Below are 22,509 nucleotides of genomic sequence, written 5' to 3' on the forward strand. Positions count from 1 at the left end.
GCTTCTTAAAGGGACCCCGCGCCCCCCCCACCCGCCCTGCCGGCGCGCGGAGCCGCGCGCGGCGGCGTGCGCCCCCCCCGGCCGGGAGGCTGCGCCCCGAGGCGGCGGGCGCGGAGGGGCGGCGGGCGGGCGCGGGCGGGCGCGGGGGGGTGGGGGGGGGGGCGGCGCGCGGCCCCTTTAAGAGCGGGGCGGCCCCGGCCGGAGCAGGAAGGAGCCGCATACGGGCCTCGGCGAGCAGCTCCCGCGGGGCGGCCAGAGCCTGCTCCGCCCGCCCGCACGCCTCGGCCCGGCCCGGCCCGGCTCGGCACGGCGCGGCCCGCTCCGCTCGCTCGGCCCGCTCGGCCCCCGCCCGGTACGGCGAGGGGGGGAGGGGGGGCGCGGGGGGGGGGGGGCGGCGGGTCGGAGCCGGGGGTGGGGGGGGGAGGGGAGAGGGGGAAGGGGTGAGGCCGGACCCTCCCCCCCCCCCGGGAGGGAGCGTTGGGGCTGGGGGGGGCGCGAGGGGGGGGCGGAGGGGCCGGGCCGGGGCAGCTGCCCCCCCCCTCACCCCCCCCCGCCTGCATACGTTGTACTTGGCCTGGCCGTGCTGGGGGGGTCGCGGAGGGGGGGGGGGAAGGGCCCGGGGGGGGGTGGGGGGCGCGGCGCGGGGGCTCCTGGGAGTTGTAGTCCGGCGTCCTCGCCCGCCCGCAGGTGCTGAGGGGCGTTCGGACTACGTTTCCCGCCGCGCTCCGCGCGCGCGGCGAGTGGGAGGCGTGTTGATGGGCAGCGGGCGGGGCCAATCGGGGCGCGCCCTCCGCCCCGCCGCGCCCGCCCGTCGCCTCCCGGCCCAATGGCGGGCGGGGTACGGGGTGGCCGAGGACAAGCGCGGCGGGGCCTGCGCTGCCTCCCCGGGCGGGCCCGCGCCCCCCGCCCCGGCCAAGGCCCAGGCCCAGGCCCTGGCCCAAACCGCGGCCTGCCCTGCCCGAAGAAGCCCGGGCGGTGGCCGCGGGTCCGGGACCTCGCCTCGTCGCCCCCCGCCCCCGCCCGGCCTCTATTGGCGGCGGCCCGCCCGGGGGAAGGGGTGGGGTCGTGGCGCCCGGCCAAGGCTCCCTGTGGGCCCTGCCGCCAGCGGCCCTCGGCCCGGCCCGACCCGGCGCGGGGGGGGGTCCCCCGGCTGCTGGGTGGGGTCCCCCGGGGCCTGCGTCCTGCCAGCCCCGCCGCGGCGAGGCCGCTCCCTCCCTCCCCCGCCGGGGCCCCCTCTCCTGTCCCCGAGCACCCCAAGGTCGTCGCCGCGGGGACCCGGCCTGCGCTGTCCCTGGCTTCCTTCGGGGGGGGGGGGGGGGGGGGGGAGCGTGGGTTGTTTTTTTGGGGGGTTGTTTGTGGTGGGTTTTTTTTTTTCCTTTCCCCCCACCCCTTCCTTATCTCCCCCCGGCCGGCTCCGCACCCACCCCCGTGGGCTGAGGGAGGTCGGGCGGCCGGCGGCTCGCAGTGATAATCCCCCCCCCCCCGCCTTGGTGGTTGGGGCCCTGAAAGCCGCCGGCTGGGCCCTGCGCAGAGGGCTGCCCTGGAAGAGCCGCGGAGGATAAGCTGCTCTCCCCGCCACGGGACCTGCGCAGCCGTGGAGGCCGGCGAGCGGCTGGGGAGGTGGGCGAGAGGGGCAGCGTCCCTCCCACGCACCCAACGCTGCCTTGGCTGCGCCGTCCCCCGTCGCAAGGCTCTCGAGTTTCGAGGCGGTGGGTTGGGAATCAAGCTCGCCGGTACCCGAAGCTCCCCGAGATAGAGCTGAAGGTTCTCGCCGGCTTTCCCCCGGGAGCGCTGCGTTTGGGAGGCCGATGGCAGGAGACAAAGTCCCGGGCGGATCGCTGCGGTGACCGTGGTCTGGAAGCGGAGGCGAGCTGGTTGCTGCCCGGGGAAAGGCCTTCGCTGCTTGCGTTGTTCCAGTAGCGCGGGAAGAGCCCTCGGACCCGCGTGTGGAGCGGGACTCCCAGCACCTGGGCCTTCCTTGTAGCAGAGCTGCCAAATCCTGGCGCCCCTGTGTTGAAAGCAACAGCTCGTGTCGTGCGCTGGGAGCCGACGTGACTGCTCGTACCCGGTCGGGCTCTCCCTGCTCGCAGCCAGCCTTCTGGAGACCCTCTTGCTGGCGGGGCGGCAGGAGGCTGCGCAGCCCATGTTTCCCTCGACTCTGGGACTCTTGGTAAGAGTTTGCTGCTGGTGCAAGTTCAAGATCAGCTGTGTTCCCCGTGCTGTTAATTGTCTTGGTGATTGAAACCATAACTTATATAATAAGGACTTTATAGACATGGTTAGAGAAGGTCTCTGCCTGGAAGAATTTACAACCTAATGAGGGTTGGAGTTGCGTGTGGTGCAGCAGCGGGAGCTAAAAGGTCATCCCGTCCTTTAAAGAAGTGTTGGGCTTTTGGTGTTGTGTTTTTTTTTAAGGGTATGTTTTATTTCTGAATGTTTCTGCTGGTCCTGGTTGGAAACTGCAGTATGTGGGCACTTCTGGAGGCTGATCACGAAGAGATGGGCTGGCTGAATTCTGATGGTTTGCTGGAGATGTTGTATTTAAACAACTTTTTTTTTAAAAAAAAAGAGAGAGAGACGGAGAGAAACTGAGCAGTTTATAGAGAGGAGCCATTCTTGTTTCATATTCATTCTGGCCCCTGTTTAGGCTTGTTCTGGTGAAAGAGGGAGTGAAGAGGCACAACCCAAACATGGGTGAGATGGTGGGATTTTTCCACCAAGCCTTAATTGCGTTCGTAACTCAGGGCAGGGTTTTGCAAGGCATGAGCTCTTCATAAATTTGGTGGTGAACGAAAGTAGCTCTCCAGTTCCTGCTGACCTGCAACTCTTCTTAGGTCTTCCACCCCCCCATTTCTTTTTTGCTCGTCCACGCGTCTCGTCGCCTTGTGGTAGCAGGTCCAGTGATGATCTTTAGCTGTGTCGTGGGCTTAATAAGGAGCTCTGCTTTGTCGAGGTGCTGGGCCAGCCGTGGCTGGGCGGAATGAATTTGGCACGGTGAATGCGGTGGGCTCGCTTTGTCCTTTGTGACTTTTAAAGCAGAATTGAAAATTACAGTTGTTTTGCTGGCGTGAGAATCTGGATGTCGGCATGGGACGCGAAGCAGGGAAGAAATTTATGCCGGTGTCGAGGCGCTGTGATGGTTTGGCTGCGCTGCCTGTCTTGCCCGAGACCTCGTTTGGTGGGTAACGTGCTGCCCGAGCGCTGGGTTGTAACTGGGCAGGATCGAGTCCCTCGCAGGTGTCCAGCCTGAAGAATGGGGAGGGCCCCGTGAGATTCCTGGTCTGCGTTTGAGACAGAGCCTAAATGCTTGAGAACGGTGGTTTAATCTTGATGAAAACTGACACTTGAGGGTTTTTTCCCAGTCTCAGGATGCTGCGTTTATTGAAAGGGAAGACTGCTGTGGCAAGCAATTAGAATCCTACTTGTTATCTCACATAGTCAAAGCAATAAACAGTTGCTGTTAACTATGCTCTCAACCAGCCTTAACCTCAAATTTGAAGGGTCTGGTTTCAATCTGTAATTAAAAGCCTTTGCGCTAGCAAAACTCGGGGAAAGGCAGAAAGGCAGTCAGTCTCTGGGATGAAGAGAAGCGTTTCTACCCAGTCCCATGACCCTTTGATCCCAACCTGGCGCACGTTTGTGTTCGGTGCTGCCTCCCGGTTGGTGGGAGCCGGTTATCCATGTGTCCGTCCCGATACCTGTGCCTGGAGCATCCCGCTGATCCCGGAGGAGCTCCGGTAGGATGTCAGAGCAGGAGTAAACGAGGTCAGAGAAGCGTTGGGATCCTCTGCGAGTATCCAGGGACAATAGTTTCTCGCCCAGCTCCCTGGCCGTATCGTCTTCCCTCTGCGCAGTTTCAGTTTCTGTGCCGCCCCGGTGTCATTGCTGGCTCCGGTAGCAGAATCCGGACGCGACTTCCACGGTGCAAACGGAGCAAAAGTCGTTCTGTGCCTCGGGTGGTGGTGGGGCTCTTTCCCCTCCGGAGACCCAGCCGTCTGAGGGACGTGTAAATCGTCCTGCGAGATCTCGGGCGGCAGCGCCGGGCTGCAGGTGGGAGGAAACTGGAGGGATCGGCGTCCTCTCGTGATGTGACAAGGTGCAAGAAACTGGAAACTGGTGCGAGCTGCCCCGTGGCTGCAGGTGGGAGCCAAGGCCACGTCGGTGAGAGGAGCTGCAGATCCCCTGGCAATCAGCAGCTTTCCGACGCCGTTGCTTTGCCGACACCTTAAAAAATGCGTACGGCCGTACCGTTGGGAGCGTGATCTCCCTGATGACAGCTCTGCTGTCTCGAAGACTGTTTGATGATCTCTTCAAAGCTGGGCACAGATCCGTGCACCCTCCTGGGTTGCGGGGGCCCGGGCAGAGGCAGAATCACAGAATGGTGGGGGTTGGCAGGGCCCTCTGTGGGTCACCCAGCCCAACCCCCTGCCCAAGCAGGGTCACCCACAGCAGGCTGCACAGCACCGCGTCCAGGCAGGGCTGGAATATCTCCAGAGAAGGAGACTCCACAGCCTCCCTGGGCAGCCTGGGCCACGGCTCCGTCACCCTCAGAGTGAAGACGCGCAGTGGTTTCTTTGCCTGTGAAGGGTCAGCACCTGCGGGACCGTTCTCCTCCTGCTTTCCACCCCTGCAGTTCTGTAGTGCCCGTCTGACACTGCCTGGATCCTCTCTGGCCGCGGGAAGGGCTGCTGCCCTGCTTTCTGTCACAACAGAGGATGCTCCCAAGCGTCCCAGCACTGCTTTTTACCTCCCTCTTGCCTGCTGCTAAACTGCAGTTCTGTGCCCTGTTTCCTTCCTGGTTCGTGCACCTACTTATTTCCCACCGGCAAACTGGAAACCAGTAAGTAGATTTCTTTTTTTTTTTTTTTTTTTCCCCCCCGTTTGTTTGCTTGAGTGCCTGCCCAACGCAGAGCTGGGCAAGCATCGGAGCTAGGCTTGTAGCTACAGGTCGCTGCTCTCCAGTCACTGGGAGCCTCTTGCCCCAACAGGCAGAGCACACACGGTACCGGTTCAGCGTTCCCTCCCCTCATCCCCGCGCTGCTCGGTCGTGCGCCGAGGAGGGAAGGAAAAGAGCTTCACGGCAGGACAGCGTTGCCGGGGATGAAGCGTGTGGCATGCTTGCTCTCGGGATTCGCTTTCGCACGTCGCGTGGAGTCGAGAACGGCGAGACGAGCTCTCTGTTTACCCACAAACTAGGAATTACATAAGGGACTGCCCTGCCCGGTATGCTCTGCTTTGTCACTAAACTCCAAGCTTATTCTGTATCCCCCCCCCACCCCCTTTTTTTTTTTATTCCCCTTCCTGGTGTGGAAAAGGCAACCGGCCTTCGAGGTGCCACTGGAGGCAATTAGATGAACGCTAAACCTTCGACATGGAGCGCCGAGGGCAGGGGGAGCGGGGCAGGGAGCGTCGGGCTTGTCGGAGGGGGAGGACGCGGACCCTTGGGAAGGGGAACCGGGGTCATGGCTGCGGGGTGGGAGAGGGGCGGGCTGGGGCCGGGGCTTGGGGGGAGCTGGGCTGGAGAGCCGGGCGGGCGGGGGGCAGGTCAGCAAGCAGACGGGCGCTGGGGGAATGGCGGATTTGGGATTTGAGCAGTTCTTGGTTCTCTCGGTTGAGGAGATGGGGAGAAGCTGTGAGACGGGAGGGGGAAGGTGGTGCGAAGGGGGCAGATGCGGTCGCCCTTTCTCGGGGAAAACACCAGTGGTGACTTGGGGGGATTTTGGCCGGAGCAGGGAGCGCAGGATTCGGCCGCTTGCAGGTCTGTGGTCATGCCTGCTCTCGGAAGGGGAGGAGGGTGCAGAAACACGACCCGCAGAAGCTCTCGTTTTCATCCAGCCTTCAGCGGCTGGGACGGGCCGGTGGCCCGGCAGCCCCCGCGCAGCCCTCGTGCTTTGCCGAGCGGGGGGTTAACGCTGGCGGCAGCGGCTGCGTTTCTTTGTGACGAGTCTTCAGTCGCTCCCTTTGGTGAAGGGGCCGAGTGTTGCCTGTCTGAAATACTGGCAGCTTCTTTCTGCGTGGATCTCGGTGCCCGCAGGCTGGCGGGGCTTTCGAGTTGAAAGCAGAAGCCTTCCCCTTCCGTACACGCTGCGCTTCCAGGCCAGGGCTGGTCCTTTAGCCGGGATTGGAACACACAGTTTCATGTTTTGTGCTGGGTTTTTTAACTTCTTAGGCTTTCTAAAGTATTTGGGAGAACTAGGGGCTGAACAGCGAGGGCTCGGTGTTCTGCTGGAGCTCCCGAAAACCCCGCTGTGGTTTTGCTGTACGGCACCCGCGGAGCTATGTGGGAGAGAAGCCGTCGGAGGGCTGCGGCAGCAGGCGTGTGGGCACACTTGGGCTTGGCTTTGGAAGGGTTTGTTTCAGCAGCAAAGCAAGCAGCTTCCATTAGCGCAAGGGTAGCCGACCTTCCTGGCCCCGTAAATCGTGCTCGGACATTTTCAGCAGGCCGAGGGCTGCGTGCGTAGGCTGCAGCGGCTCCGCTGCGGAGAGGAGGGAGCGAGGCCTGGGAGCAGCTCGCACGCAGCCTTGCTGGAGCGAAGGTGGGTTTGCAGCAGGGTCCGAGGGTCGCTGGGCAGCTCGCGGCTTCCTCGGCAGCTGGTGGCTCATTTCTTCTTGCTGCGGAGAAATTCCCGTTACCCAGCAGCTGTCGGTGCCGCTTGGTGACAGTCCCAGTATGCAGACCTCGTTGATGGACCCAGGACCATCATGTTGAGAAACCCCAAGGCAGAGCAATGGTGCTGGTGGCGGGGGGCTTCCAGCACAAGAGCAAACCCCTGAATGCCCTGAAGTTTGTGGGGCACGCGCTGGCCTCGGGTCTGTGACTACACGGGCTCGAACCAAGGCGCGTTCCTGCTGGATTAAACGTGGACTCTGATGACAAAGGAGAAAATTGGCAAGGAGGTCTGGGTGGGGTAACCAGTTCAGGCTAACCTTGCAACACGAGAGAAGTTTTAGTATGTCCTGGGTGTTGCTGTCAGCGGTGAAAAGGGCCACGGGACGGTTTTTGGAGGGGTGGCAGGTCGGGGAGGCTCTGCGCCGTGCCATGGCCGTCGCTTTCGGATGCGCCGTAGCGGGTCTGGCGGAGGCCGGGCCGCGGTGCTTCGCCACGTGATGCGGCAGGCGGGAGCGGACCGCTGCCGTCTGCCGGGGTCTGAGGCGACTTCTGGTTTTTGCCAGTAGTTGATGCTGCAGCGGAAACTGAAGTTCCCCACACGCCGTGCGAGGCTGTGCTGTGCCCTGGAAGGAAATCCCTTCCCAGTCCGGACATCGGTAGGGATCCGCACGCAGAGCGTGATGTCTGCTCATCCCTCGTCTGTTTTCTTAATTGTGGGAGTTATCTTCCAGCATCGTTAGAGACAGAGCCGCGCTGCGTCTCTTCTCTGGGCAGTGGATGCAATCAGGTGGATGCCATAGACCTCGTCCTGGGAGATGCAGAGCGCTTCCCTCCCTCCCCAGGCGCTCGGGACACGTCGAAGTGAGCCCTGCGCGCTGCTGCCGGTGACTTTCCCTTTGCTGGTTTTGGTTTGGTTCTCCTGGTCAGCAACAGCAACGCTCTCCATGCTGTGGTTGTGCTTAGAGGTCAGAGTTTGGATTGAAATACGGAGCCGGAGCGGGGGAGTCAAGGAGGGAGATGGGGGTGGGATTGCTGGAGGGTCCGTCGGTTGGCCAGACCCGAGATTTGGTGGTAGCGCTGGGAGCTGCGAGCCCTTTCCTCAGCGGCACTTCTCCCTTCGCTGTCCAAGTAACTAGAAAAACGCCACATCTGACATGTTCTTTCTCTTCTGGACCAACCCATGAAACGCACTTGGAATTTAAGCCGTTTTGGATAATGAAGAGCAAAGAGCCCTCCTCTTCCCTTCAGAGTCCCTGCTGATTTCCTCTGGCGTGATGAGGAGTCCCAGACCTCTAGCATCTCATTAACAGCGCCTCGGAGACCGGCTCCACCTGGGTGGTCATTATCTCCCTGCTCCGTGGTCGCATCGTCGCTGCTGCTGCTTGCTTTGCAACCCGGGGCTGCCAGAGCAGTTCAGGAGCCTGGTTCCAGTTGCTCTTGCTCTGGTTCTGTCTTGGCACGAGCGGTCACTGTTACACAGGTGTCTTGGTCAAGTTCTCCTCTGCTTCTTCCCACTGCTGACACAGTGGTAAGGGCTGGGAGGAGGGCAGTTTTGAATATTGAAAAGATTATAAATGGGTTGAGGTGTAAAATTTAAATTGGTCTCTTGGGGATACCTTCAATCAGCTGCCACGGTTTGCCCGAGGTAGCAGGGTGATTGCTGAATTACACCCGAAACCTGTCTGTCCGGGAGCTGCTAGGCGACGTGTCACCTTGAACCAAGGCTTGGTGGTCGTCCCCAGGCAATGTGTCACCTTGAGCCAAGGCTTGGTGGTCTTCCCTTCCTAGCCCGGTTCGATATCCGAGCTGAAACGCTGGTGTAACCTGGGCTCAGGACTTCTTCATCCGAATCCTTCAGTGCAGCTCTTCCAGCCTGATTTAGATGCTCTGCCAAATATATCAGACCTACGCAGGCTCCTCTGAATGAGCACAGGATGCAGCCATTCCCGAGCGAGGAAATGGCTGGCTGGCGTCTGGGGGAGGCTCGTCCTCGCTCGCCGGCTCTGCGATCTGCCCTGCTCCGCCAGCCCGAGGAGAGGAGAGGAGAGCACCGCGGCAAAGCCAGCCCTTGGCACGGCTCCTGCCCTCCGAGGTGCTCTGCTGCGGGAGGGGATCGGTAGTCATTTTTTTTAATACGAAGGAAAATCAAGGTTCTCCATTACTTGTGGTTATTGAAGTTCCCCTGGTGCTCGTTGAGGGTCCGAGGGGCTTTCGGTTCCAGCGCTCCGACCAAGCTGCAGTGGGAGCAGTTACCAGGTGTTCTTCCTCCCCGAGTTCCCTTGGCCGCGGCCGCAGGATGTGGGATTCTCCTTTCCTGTCTGAACTTCTCTGCGGCCAAATCATCGTGCGTCCTGCCCCAGCGATTGTTGTTTCTGTGGCGTGTTAGGTGTCCCTTCCCTGTCGACAGACGGCTCGGAAAGCGCTTTGGCTCTCCAAGATGAGGGATGTGATGTAGATCCGTGCCGAAGGATCGGCGGTTGATGTATCTGCAGGTTTTTGGGTGGATTTCCTTTTACCTTGGGCAGCTGCTTGGTATCAAACAGCCCTAGAACAAGGGTTGACTCTGCGCTGGAGCTTCCTACCCTGCCCAGGTTTATATTTCTAGACAGTAGGGAGAGGCAAACCTCCCTGGCAGGTCAGACCTGGCAGCGGCGAGGAAAGCCCCAGCTGTTTTGCGTAGCTGATAGTGGTGCGAGTTCATCGAGTTGGACTGAAACGAAGGGCGGTTGCTGCAAGTGAGGAGCTCGGGCTCCCTGGTCAGATATTGTCGCAGCGTCTCCGTTGGTTTTCCACTTCACGTTAAATTTGAGACGTTGACGCAGGTTGCTCGGAAAGCTCTGAGCTTTGGAAGCGTCGGAACAAAGCAACCACCCGGCTCTGAGGAACCAGTGGAGCGGTAGTTTGGACTGGTTGTGTGATCAGGAGCCCGGTGCCTGTTTGGGAGCCAACTGAATCCTCGTGATGTGGTCGGTCTCGTTCCTTAAATGAATCCGGCGATTAGATCTGCGGTGAGAGACCCTGCATCGAGAGCTGTGGCAGAGGCGTTGGGGGAGAAGACGCTTCCCAGCGCGGTGCCTTCAGACGGGGCTGTGCAGGGGGCTGGAGGGGATGCCCCCTTGCCGAAAACAGAGCCGCATTGTCTGCAGAGAGGCCACAGCTCTTTGCAGGATGCTTGTTCTGCTCTGATGTCTTCACTTCAATAGCTGCGTGATCTCGATCATGCCGTGTGTGTCCTCTGGTGTTTTACCCCAGAAGCGATGTCCAGGCAAGATAGAAGAAAGCTTGACTTCATGCTTTTTTGCTGTTGATGGCTCAGTTACCTGCTAAACACAGAAGATTTCTTCCCATTGCGTTATCAGAAACTTAGATTTATTTAAAAAAAAAAAAAAGTCGCCGTGCGTTTATTTTCTCTGAACTTTTTCAAACCATGTGCAGTTTGCTTCTGTTGATGTACAGGGTCTCAAGAACATGCGTCTGCTTTGCAGGTCCACATAATTCAGATAGTTTGGCACTAAACTGCCGACAGCGCATTCCTGTTGGAGAGCAGTTGAATTTTAATAGCACCATGGAGCGGTTGAAATCGTGACTTCTCCCAAGCAGGCAAAACACCCTCCTTCATTTCCTCCTGCCTCCCATCTTCCCACCTTTTTGGCTCTGTGCTGCTGCGTGCTAGGTGTGTTTCCCAAGGCCTCTGCATAGTTTAGGGTGGGTCCTGGGCAGAGGGAGACCTGCTCAGGCTTGTCCTTGGGATGTTGCAGAGCTTGGTGTCAGCAGAGACGATGGCTCATGCTCCAAATGGCCGGAGAGCTGCGTTTTGTCTCAAGGGACCCACGCTTGCGGATGTGTCCGTGCAGCTGGAAGAAGGAAGGGGGGAACTGGGATGATCGCTCCCAAAATACAAAGTGAAGAGATGAGGACTTGCAGTGTGTGACCTATAATTGGGGTGAGCTATTCATAGGGAAAAAATGCCCATTTCTCCAGTCGGTGGTGAGTGAGGCCTAGGATAACGTTTGGGTCTTGGACAGCAAACCACTGAGTCTTTTTTTTTATATATAGCAACATTATTTTAATAGTTCTTTTCCAGCATGTAGCCGTGCCGCTGCAGAGTCTGCCCCGACGCTGTCGTCTGTGCGTTTCCTCTAAGAAATCGGGCGTAGCGACTTGTGGTCCCCGTTCCTTGGGTACCTTGAGCTGCAAGAGGCCAAATAACCACGTGCCGTAGCGCAAAACACAGTTATTCCCAGGAAACCTCGCAGTGCGGGTTGTAGCGGTGCCCTAAAGCCATTTCGCCTGGTGCTGGGTGGAAAAGGCGAGGAGAGTTTTCCCTTTCTGCCCCAAGCGGGTGCCTGGCGTTGCTGGCGCTGCTCGTCTGCGCTGCTGGAGCGGGTGGCACCGCGGCGGAGGGGAGAGCCCGACCTCCATGAAGCAATTTGGGATCTTTTCCGGATGAAGAACACGTTGAAAACATCGGCTGCTACCGGCTAACCAGTTGTGACTTAGCTCTTCCACCCGATACTGGCGTATTTCGGAGCCCTCGTAAGCTGCTCAGGTGCCTACGTTTGCCCAGCGAAATTCTAAAGTAATGCAAAGAAGAGAAAGAAAAAAAAAAAACCAAACCCACTGAGGTTACGTGGAAAACTAGTAATTAAGCAGTGTTTTGTCAGCACTTTTGGTTGTGATCCCATCTTAATGTGGTCGTCTCATTTGAATGTAAATGTCAAATTCCAGAAGGCCGGTAGGAAAGCGATTGGGTGACATCCCGCTGGACGCCAGGCGAGTGAAGTGCAGGCGCAGGGGTTTCGGTTAACGCTCCGCTCTGCTCTTTTGCAGTTCGTCTGGTAGGTCCGAAAGGAGCGAGCTGATAACTTGAGCTTAAGAAAATATAACCGGTTAGTGGCGAGGAGCGGCGTCGAACAGCAGTCGGCCTCGGCGTGAAACCAGCTGGGTGTGGAACAGCCGGGATTGCCGTGAGCAGCGTCTCGGGGAAGCAGAGGGCTTCCCTCGCTCACACCCGTGCTCAGCAGTGCGTCTTACGGGGAGGGGAAAAAAAAAAAAAAAGGCATTTTTTTCCTGCGTGGAATCGGGCTGCGTTTGTGTGGAGCTGACCTGGGGAGCTGGGGATAGCCCGAGCTCGGTTGCGTTGGTATTTTGGAAACGCAGAGGTAGCCGAGTAGTTAGGGATGTGTGTCGCGTTACTCCAGGTTTGTAAAGAAGGTTTGTAAATAAATTCGAGAGCTCTGGTATTGTTGTAAACTCTCTCTTTCAAGTGGGCAGTATTTTAGGTTGACGGTTGCCCCCTGAGCTGCTCCAAGTTACACGCGAGGGCGATCTCCCGACTCCTCAAACGCAGCCACTTTGGGGTGAAATGTGGCATCTTTGCAACCCTGCCGAGACGCGCAGTCTGGGACAAGAGGTTTATAATGGCTTTTTGGCGGCCGGGGGGCGCGGAGAGAGAAAAGAGCTGCCTGGGAAATTTAGGTCAGTAGTTGAAGCTCCCCCTTGGTGGCCCGTGCAGACCTGGCCCTTGCCAAGGAGGGGACTGGCTGGCGGTGGTGCCAGTGGCTTTTGTCACTTGTCACCTGGCCCTCGGGACCTTCCCAAGCGGATTCCACCCGACACGGTGTTACATCCTGTGCCTGCTCCTGATGGGATTATTTTTTTTTTTTTGAACAGGTAAAGGTGGAAGGCTCTGTCTCCTGTTACTAATCCCCCGAGCCACGCAGCTCTGTGCGGGCTTTAACACTCTGGCTCTTCAGCCCCCTGAAAAGGGAGCAGGCTGTGATTTATTTTCTTTTCAGGGCTGGGTGGCAGCGCTCGGGGAAGGAGCCCAGTGGTCTCTGGCCGTGGCCATTTTTGGGGGGCTCGGGGCAGCCCGTTTGCCCCTCGACATTCTCGGCCGCTGCAGATGAGGGACACAAAGGCCGTGTTGTGCGAGGAGAATGAGTTGCAAAGTTGTACAACTTTCCCAGCCAGCCCTCGGCAGTCTCATGACCCTGCAGCCGTTCCCACACTGTCCGGCCGATTGTCCCAGTCCCCTGGCCGGGGGGGGGTGACCATGCCTGCACGGCCTAACTCGCTCCCCCAAGCCCCCTCGGTCCCCGGGGCCGGGCACCGCAGCCGACAAAGCCCGGTTGTGTGGGTGATGAAGCCTGGCTGCCCGGGAGACTGTTGCCTGAAGCTTCAAAATGCTTCACGCAGCTCGAATTCTCTTCAGAGGAGGGGGAGAAAAGCTTTGTGAAGTGTCTGATCTAGAGGGGAAAGGGGAGGCAGAAGGCTCTGGTGTCGCTTGCAGGGCCGGGAGGTGGTGAGGGGTGGGCAGGGGTGTCCGAGGCGCTGTTCTGGGGAGCGGAGTGCCATGGTGGTGGCTCGAATTGGGGTGTTGGGGAGCTCTGGGGCTGCCCTGGTGGGAACGGGGCAAGCGATGCTGAGGCAGCGGAGGTCTCCCCAGCTGTAGCCCAGCCGCTTGGGAGGCTGGGGCTGTTCCTCGGACCCCCGGCGGATGCAGAGGTGCGATGACCTTGCCCAAGGTCACACCTGGAGCCGGTGCCTGACTTTGGAGCAGTGCTGGCTTTCCTGGCCCCCAGCCTGCACTCGGCCATCAAACAGCCTTTTCCTCCTAGCGAGGACCTCGTATTTTTTAAAAAAACCTGTGAAACAGGGCTTCAAGTTCCAATCCTGCCGCTGCGGGAGCCCAGGAGGCAGCTCTGGAGCTGGTGCCCTTGCTCCGGGCATCTCGGGAAAGCCGACTTGCTTCAGTGCTTGGTCTTCGTGGCAGGACTTGCACCGGCTGCCCTGCACATCCAGCCCGGCTCTCCTGGTGCTGCCCTCCCACCCTGTCCCCGCTGTCACATTTGCGTGACCAGCTTAAGGCCGGTTTATGTGTTATTGTTTAGTATCGAGGGGTCTGCTTCAGATTGGTGTTTCGTGAACACAGAACTGCCTTATTCTGTGTTTTCTTTGTAAAAAAGGTGCAGAAGTTCCTTTTTTTCCCCTTGGATTAATGAAGTTTTTTAAAAATCAGGAAATGTGAAGAACTAACGGAGAGATCTGCTCGCAGGCTTGGAATGGGGGTGGGCGCGTGTGTCGGGAAGCGAGTGTTGTTTTGCAGCCTGGTTGCTAGCTGCCCGTGCTCCAGCGCGGTGCTGGGAGTTCCTGCGCGATTCCTTCTGTTCTGGACGTGCTCCTGACTCATCCATCCCCCCTGCTGCGTGGGGCAGGGCGCTTCCGCCGTGCCTCAGTTTCCCCATCTGTGAACTGGGGACTTCAGTACTTACAGAATCCCAGAATGTTGGGGGTTGGAAGGTTCCTCTGTGAGTCACCCAGCCCAACCCCCTGCCCAAGCAGGGTCACCACAGCAGGCTGCACAGCACCGCGTCCAGGCAGGGCTTGAATATCTCCAGAGAAGGAGACTCCACAACCTCCCTGGGCAGCCTGGGCCAGGGCTCCGTCACCCTCAGAGGGAAGAAGTTCTTCCTCGGGTTCAGTCGGAACTTACGCTTGCACCAAGGTGTTTTACGAACCTAGATTATTTGTGTGTGGATGTACTGCACGTTGTGTTGGTCCCTAATGATGCCAGTGCTTCGGGCCGGGGGGGGGAGGCAAATATGTTGGTTTATAGGGAGACAGCATCTCTTCTGCAAGGAGTACCTGGGTTTAGGGCTTGAGACAGAGAGGAGAGGAATGGTATTCCTACTTTTGGGGATCAGAAGACTGGGCCTGGGAGAATTAAGGCGCTTGTTCGGAGCAGACGGCGCGGTGAAGCTGGGCAGGTTTGGTCCTGGTGCCCCTCTCCTGGCGAAGGGCCATCCCTTCCGAACGGAGCTGCTTGGTTCACTCTGGCTTTTTCCACTTTTGAAGAGAGGGATGTATTTCAAGTCAGGTGGATCTGTTTCTGCCGTGCTAGCGTGTCAGGTGTGGCTTATTTACCTTTTCCCAAGCAAGCCCTCGGCACTGGAAGGAACCTGCTTCTGCCAAAGCCTTGCTGAGAGGTGGGGGCTGATGCCAGGGCTGCTGCCTGCCGCTCCTCCTGAGAGCAGTCTCCTCTCCTCTCCTCTCCTGCCACCGCAGAGGCTCCTGTTCCCGCGGAAGGTGCCGCGGATGCCTTGGGTCTCAGTGGGCTTCAGCTTGGCTCATTGTAAATCCCCCTCAGCAGCAGGCTGGGGTGGTTGGGGCTCCCCTGTTCCCGCGCACCGGTGCCCTCGAGCGCTGAGCCTGCTGCTGCGCCCGTTCCGTAGGGTGCTCGCTGCCAGCACCCTGCCAGCATCCCTCTGGGACTGTCTGCAGACCCTGGGACCCCAGGGGCGAGCGGTGGAGATGGTTTTCGCAGCAACTACGTGATTGTATCAGGAGTTTGGCTGGGCAGACGAAGGCTGAATGAGCAGGGGACCTTTCCAGTAGAAGTGGTGGGATTGGGAGATAGTCCCAGAGGTGGACTGGAGTCCACTGGTGAGGCTCAAGCCACTGTAGCCTGACGCTGGGCATGCCTAGCAGCTCGGTCCAGATGCAGTCTGGCTGTATTAACCCTGGTCCTTGCCAAGGCTTGCTAGCCCTGGCCCAGATCCGTGCCAATTCAGCTGCTCTTCTAGCTTGAGAGCACCTGGGCTGTGTTTCTCCATCTCCTTCCCGGGGTGAAGGTAAGCACGGGTCCGTCCCGGCCTGCTGATGGAGGCATGTCCTCGATGCTGGGCAGCACGGCGGGCTCGGCGGTGGAGAGGTGCGGAGGGCACGCAAGCCGATAGCTGGTGCTTGCTGCAGAGCACGCTGCTGTCGGCAGACAGGTACCTGCTCCGCGTTGGGAGTTTGCCCGTGCGATGCGATGCCTCCAAGCAGCCGAGGCCTCTGTGACTCACTGTGTTTTCCTTCTTTCGTAGCCTTTTGCATCGAAGATGGCGGGTGGCGTGGACGGCCCCATAGGGATCCCGTTCCCCGATCACAGCAGCGACATCCTCAGCAGCCTGAATGAGCAGAGAAACAATGGGCTGCTGTGCGACGTGGTCATCTTGGTGGAAGGCCAGGAGTTCCCCACCCACCGCTCCGTCCTGGCGGCGTGCAGCCAGTACTTCAAGAAGCTCTTCACCTCAGGGTTAGTGGTGGACCAGCAAAACGTGTATGAGATAGACTTTGTGAGTGCGGACGCCTTGTCGGCTCTGCTGGAGTTCGCGTACACCGCGACCCTTACTGTCAGCACTTCAAACGTCAATGACATCCTCAATGCCGCCACACTGCTGGAGATCCCGGCGGTAAGGGATGTTTGCACGGATCTCCTGGACAGGAAGATTCTGGCCAAAAATGACCAGATGGATACAGTAGATCAAATTGATCAAAGGAACCATCTCAGAGCAAAAGAGTACCTGGAGTTCTTCCAGAGCAACCCCGTCAATGGCCACCAAGGCAGCTTTCCGTGGACCAACCCAGAGTTGAGAGACCTTCAGAGACTGAACTTCCGAATCAAGGAGGAGGAGGAGGAGCCAGACTGCAATGGCTTAGACTTCTACTCGCAAGCCCCCCCAAACGAAAGACCAAAGGTGAATGACTGTGACGCTGACATCAAGCCACCCATGTGGCTGGACAGAGAGGAGGAGGAGGTGGCGGCGGCTCATGGCTCCTTGTTTTCGCCTTCTCAGAACGGACATTACAGCAGCCGTGGGCTGCCCACACCGGGAGAAGAGGAGGGGACCCCGGGGGGGCCCCTGGACCAGCAGGAAGCCGGTGACTCCCCCAGCTTCATTCCTGCTGGAGCGGAGACGGAGGATGATGCGAGGGAGGTGGATGACTTGGCTGCTAGTGCCCTGCTACAGCAAATGATGAATTCCGTGGGGAGACAGCAGCTTGGGGAGGAAGACCGAAAAGATGACGATGGGGTCATGGATTATTACTTGAAATATTTCGGCAGTTCGAGCGAGGGCGACGTCTATCCGTCCTGGTCCCAGAAGGTGGAGAAGAAGATCAGGGCGAAAGCATTCCAAAAGTGCCCCATCTGCGAGAAGGTGATCCAGGGGGCTGGCAAGCTGCCGCGCCACATCCGCACCCACACCGGGGAGAAGCCCTACGAGTGCAACATCTGCAAAGTCCGATTCACCAGGTAAGGAGCGGGCGGACGCTGGGGGAGAGGCAACTGCCACACAAAACCGGCTCCTGGCTTTCCTCGGGGGCCGTTGCCGGGCTGGTCTTGTGCAATTTTATCTTGCCTGCTCGACTGATTTCCATCTGAACAGGCGAGTTGGATATGAGGGCCAGAGTTTTCCAGAGAGAAGAGCAATTTGGGTGTCTTGAGATGTATCTCAAGGGGCCGGTCTTTGATATCCAGTGCCACACCATCCCAGTGTCCTGAATTGCTGAGCTCTGCTGGAGACCTGGCCAGACCCGGGCTGCTGCAGAGGCCAAGCAGCATGATGGAGCTGCAGCCTTTGCTATTTCCATCGTGGCCGAAGAGCCTGGGGTTGAGGCGAGAGCCACGTAGAAATGGCTCCGTGGGGTGACTGAGTTGGGTTGGGAAGAGGCTGGACGCCGCACTGCTCATGTCCTCTCTCGGCAAACCGTGACGGGCTGAGCGATGGCCGCCCCGAACAACGCACAAACCCCGGTGCCACGGTTCAGCTCCCCGGGGGCGTTCGCCTCAGCGCTGTTTCTAATCAGGGTTCCTCCGCCGCGGGAACGCTGAAGAAAGGGGATATTGTTTGCATCCCTCCGGTTCACTCGAGTCCACGCGTCGCAGCGCCGCCTCCTCTCTCTGCTCTCTGCGGCTGCGATGGCCGAGCCGGGGCGGGGGTCCCACCCGGGTCCCCCCTGGCCCTGCCGAGGGGCTGCGTGGGCTGCCTGGCAGAGGGGCTGAAATATTCCCAGCTTCCCGAGTGCCGACTCCTTCGCTTCCCGAGAGCCGATTCCTTGGGGTGGGGGGGTTCCATGGGGCTGCTCCCCGCCGTGGGCAGCCCCGGGACGTGGGCAGGAGGCCGTGTCCCGTCCCGCGGTGCTGGTGGCCCCCTCCCCGTGGCCCGGGCCGCACCCAGCCCCACGTTGGCTAGCTGAGGAATGCAGATAATGGCGGGGGCAGGATGCCAGCCCGGCACCCAGCCCTGCGACGCGGCACCTCCCTGCCCCGGGCTGCATCTGCCCCGCGTGTGCTGCGGCCCTGGGTGCTGCGCGCGCACCCTGCGCCCAACCCGGCCGCCATGCGTGAGCGGTCCGAGGTCCTCGCCTGGCCAGGAGCCGGAGCATGTGGAAACGCCGTGGGATCCCCGGCAGCCGTTGGCACGGAGGGTGGTGAGGGGGACGGAAGATGGGGCTTTTGGGGGGAGGAGGAGGTCGGTGGGGCAGTGCCCCCCCATCCCTTTTCCTCCTCTGTGGGTTTCGGATGGGGACCTGCTCCCTACCAGGGCCAGAGAAGAGGGGTGGATGCTCTATCTCCCAGCCCCCATAAACAAGGCCCTTTCATAATACACCAGGGTTTTGCTATTTTCCAGCCAAAATCCATCCCACTGCTTCTTCCTGAAGCTGGGATGGGGACAAGGACACTCGGCCTCGCTGTGCCCCGTGGCCTGTCTCGCCCCACAGCCACTGCCCAGCTCGACTCGGGCGTTCGCACCAGTTGCGGAAAATCTTCCTCGAGGTGCTGCCCAGAATCCCAGCCGCTTTCCAGCTCCCTCTGCCCGTGCCTGGCTCCGCGGGGCTGCGCCAGCCTTGTCCGCCCGCACCCCTTGCTGGGGGCTACGGCAGCCCATAATAAAAACCAAGCTGCTGGCCCAGGTCTGGTCTGCTCTGGGTTGGTTTCGGCGCCTGTGTCCGTGGGGTTGCTGCTTCTCCCCCAGCACCTGGGCTGTGCTTGAAGCCTTGTATGGGCGGCTCCCGCTGTAAAAATGGGTGCAAACCTGACCAAGCACTCCACTATCCTGATATTCCCCTGGATTTTATTATTCTTTTGCATTCCTTTGGTTATACTTTGCTTCCCCATCCTCATCCCATCGAGTGACAGCGCGTTTCTTGACAACAAACCTCCCCATATCATTAAAAACGCCCCAGGAGGCTGGGGAAGCCTGGGCACAGGGAGCCTGCTCTGGGAAGCAGCCCCTGCTCTTGGAGGAAGGACCGAGGATGAGCTGGGACTGCTTGGCCCGGGGTGTTTCCCTGCCACCCCCCTTCCCGGGCAGGGACCGGAGCCCGTCGCTTCACACCGATTTTTGCTCGCTTGTGCTTCCTGGTTCCTCTCTATTCGCAGGGGGAGGAGCGGTGGCGGTGCTCTGATAATCTTCCAAAAGAAAAGCAGAGTGGTTTTGTAAAAATTATAAAAATTTATAAAATTTTGTAAGTTGTAAAAATCAATTTTCAAAAAGCTGTTTTAGTGTGCTGCTGCGTGCCGTGTGGTTTTCAGCAAAGCCCCCCCTTTCCCAGCCCCTTTGGGAGCCGCCTGAAAACCAGGCGTGGACACGTCCTTGGTGTTTTGATCCTTCCCCGTAGGGTTTAGGGCTTCTCGGGGCCTCCTGCTGCCAGAATTTCCCCCCGTGGGTGGAGGCAGCGGTGGCTGCGCTGCGACGGGGCTGGGGGCTGCCTTTGCCACGCAGGAGAGCAGAGAGGGACGGGGCCGGGTCCGTGGGGCGAGAGGCGAGGGGGTCCCTTGCCCTCCGCCCGGGCAGGGATCGTGCTCCGTGCTGCCCGGCCACGCGCTTCGTGCCTGGTTTTTTCCTTCCTCCAGGAAGAAGCGAGACGCTGCGGCTCACGTGGCCGCGTTGGCCCCCGGCCCGGCTGCTGCAACCCCCCTCCCTGGCTGCGGCTGCGCGGGCCCTGCCGGGAGCCAGCCGGCCCCGTACCGGGCGATGCTGGGCCCCGTACTGGTGCTGGACCCTATACTGGGTGATGCTCAGCCCCGTACCAGTGTTTGACCCCGTACTGGGTGATGCTCAGCCCTGTACCAGGCGATGCTCGACCCCGTACCGATGCTTGACCCCGTACCAGGTGATGCTCGGCCCTGTACTGATCCTCAGCCCCGTACCAGTGTTTGACCCCATACTGGGTGATGCTCAGCCCCATACTGGTGCTTGACCCCGTACCAATGCTTGACCCTGTACCAAGTGATGCTCAGCCCCATACCAGGCACTGCTTGACCCCAGATGCTCAGCCCCATACTGGTGCTTGACCCCATACTGGGTGATGCTTGACCCCATACTGGGTGATGCTCGGCCCCAGACTGGTGCTGGACCCCGTACCAGGTGATGCTCAGCCCCAAACCAGGCACTGCTTGACCCCGTACTGGGTGATGCTTGGCCCCGTACTGGTGCTCCACTCTGTACTGGGCAATGCTCAGCCCTGTACCAGGCAGTTCTCGGCCCCATACTGGTGCTTGACCCCGTACTGGGTAATGCTTGACCCTGTATTGGGTGATGCTCAACCCCATACTGATGCCTGACCCTGTACCAAGCGATGCTTGACCCCGTACTGGGTGATGCTCAGCCCCATACTGGTGCTTGACCCCATAGTGGGTGGTGCTTGGCCCCATACTGGTGCTCGACCATGTACTGGGCAATGTTCAGCCCTGTACTGGTGCTCAACCCCACACCAGGCCATGCTCAGCCCCATAGTGATGCTCAACCCCATACTGGGCGATGCTCGGCCCCGTAGCGATGCTTGACCCCATAGTGGGTGATGTTCAGCCCCGTACTGGTGCTCAACCCCATACTGGGTGATGTTCAGCCCCGTAGTGAATCTTGACCCCATACTGGGCGATGTTCATCCCCGTACTGGTGCTCGACCCCATACTGGGTGATGCTCAGCCCCGTAGCGATGTTCAGCCCCATACTGGGCGATGCTCGGCCCCGTAGCGATGCTCACCCGCGTGCCGATGCCGATCCCCACCCCGGGTGCTGCTCAACCCGTACCGGGCGCTGCCCAGCCCTGTACTGGGAGCGCGGGACGAAGGCAGACCCCCGGCTGACGTGCCCCCTCCCGGTCCTCTCTCTCCCCCGCAGGCAGGACAAGCTGAAGGTCCACATGAGGAAACACACGGGCGAGAAGCCCTACTTGTGCCAGCAATGCGGCGCCGCTTTCGCTCACAACTACGACTTGAAGAACCACATGCGCGTCCACACCGGCCTGCGGCCCTACCAGTGCGACATCTGCTGCAAGACTTTCGTCCGCTCCGACCACTTGCACAGGCACCTTAAAAAAGATGGATGCAACAATCTGCCGTCCCGGAGGGGTCGGAAACCCCGGGTGAGAGATGCCGGGGCTTTGCCCGCCACCCCTCCGGGGAACCCCGAAGAGGGAAGTTTTCAAGCCGGCGGGGAGAGTCAGGAATCGGAGGACACCCTGCAGAGGAACGGCGAGGAGGAGCAGCACTTTGAGGAGAATTCGAATAACGAAGCGTCAGGATTGAATGTAGCAGGAGGGTCGTCTGAGGGTAACACGCAAGGACTCTCCTAAACCAAAAAAAAAACAAACAACCCAACAAAAAAACCAAGTGTCACAAAATCTAGTTAGTACTTTTCCTCCGATTTTTCTCTTTAAAGATGTTTCTCTCCCTTTTTTTTAAGAAAAAAAACAGAAAAAAATATATATATATATAATGTTTCCAATCTTCCCATCGTAAGCAGGGCTCCCCCGAGGATCCCTCAGCAGCCAAGGACCTTTTCCGGGAAAGGCAGACGCTAGGAAGCACGGCGCGGGGATGGAAAGTGGCTCTGTCGCATGGAAAAGCGCTTCCATGTAAATCCAAAGCTTTATTTTGTGTCCAAACACACGTTAAAAAAACAAAAAAACAAAAAAACAAAAAGCAACCTATTTCAGAGAGAGATCTATTTAAGGAAAAAAAGAAAAAAGCAAAAATAGAAAAAAAAAAAGAAGTGGCCGGAGTTGAAGGGCTCTTTCGGGGCGGGTGGGCCGGGGGGCCGGGAGCCCCAGCCTTCCGCCCGCCGCTGGCCGGGGAGCTGCGGCGCGCGGGGCTCGCTCGTGGCTCCGTCCGGGGAGCGCGGCGTCGGGTTTTTGGGGCGCGGGGTCCGCGTCCTCCCCCCCAGCGCCGCCGCGAAGCGGGTTTGCCAGCGAGGGGAACCGAGGGCAGCGGCTCGGTGCAGAAAATTGCCGATAAATTGCCGAAAATTGCCGATAAATTGCCTGATGATGTGAGTGGGTGAGCAGGATTTTGCGGGGTGGCTGTCGGCAGCGGGTGTTGGGCGCCCGGGGCTGGGGTCACCCCTGGGTGGGGACACCCAAGGCTGGGGTCACCCCTGGCTGGGGACACCGGGGCTGGGGACGCCGGAGCCGTGCCGGTGGGATCCACCAGTGGCCAACGCTCCCATCCCAGTGTCCCAGCCCGGCGTCCATCCCTGTCCCGGGGTGATCCCGGCGACGACTCCGGCACCGCACGGATCCCACCGGCCCCTTCCCCGCGCCTGCTGCCCCGGCATAATTTGGGGCTTGGGGGGGGGCAGAGCTTCCCCCCCACCCCGTGTATTTTATATTTTAGGCCCTGGGTCGGCGCAGCAGCGTTTCCGCACACCCCGAAAGCGCCTAAAAATGGCAAATTCCTTTTAAAAAAGGTTATTTGAGGTCTCCCTTAAAGGGGCAGGAGGCCTTTGGGCAGGGGGAAGGCGAGCTGCGGCCGCCCCCCCCCCACCCCCATTCCCCAAATATATATATATATATATATATAGAGATGCTATATGGCTCAGAGGCGGGTATATAACCCTCGGGGTTAGCAGAGGACGATAAAGGACGATAAGAAAAGGCACCTTTCAGCTGGTCACCTGTTTTGTAAATGCACATTTTTGAATGAAAAGAGATTTTTAAGCCCTTTTATTTTGAAAGCACTTTTTAGATTCTCTATCTTTATTTTTTTTCTTTTTTTTTTTCTTTTTTTTTTTTTTTCCTTTTTGGTGTTTCGTTTTTACTTTCAAAGCAAGAGCAGGTTTGGCCGA

The 22,509-nt window shown here is 59.3% G+C and overlaps 2 protein-coding genes across 4 annotated transcripts in view; both read left to right on the top strand.

The window, feature by feature from the left end:
* Positions 1-22,509, top strand: part of DAPK3 (death associated protein kinase 3) — a 183,039-nt gene that overhangs the window by 113,316 nt on the left and 47,214 nt on the right. The gene's annotated exons all lie outside the window — the stretch shown is intronic.
* On the top strand, positions 284-22,297 carry ZBTB7A (zinc finger and BTB domain containing 7A). Of its 3 annotated transcripts, none has more exons than XM_075444304.1 (3): positions 284-352; positions 15,481-16,691; positions 20,566-22,297. In XM_075444304.1, the coding sequence occupies exons 2-3, from the start codon at positions 15,496-15,498 to the stop codon at positions 21,017-21,019; spliced, it is 1,650 nt and encodes a 549-aa protein (XP_075300419.1). In that variant the 5' UTR covers positions 284-352; positions 15,481-15,495; the 3' UTR covers positions 21,020-22,297. The 3 variants fall into 3 exon arrangements, with proteins under 3 accessions (XP_075300419.1, XP_075300418.1, XP_075300420.1); XM_075444303.1 differs by lacking the exon at positions 284-352 and adding an exon at positions 1,425-2,170; XM_075444305.1 differs by lacking the exon at positions 284-352 and adding an exon at positions 5,020-5,223.

This window comes from Opisthocomus hoazin, chromosome 27, assembly GCF_030867145.1.
Source record: "Opisthocomus hoazin isolate bOpiHoa1 chromosome 27, bOpiHoa1.hap1, whole genome shotgun sequence".
Taxonomy (NCBI): Eukaryota; Metazoa; Chordata; class Aves; order Opisthocomiformes; family Opisthocomidae; genus Opisthocomus; species Opisthocomus hoazin.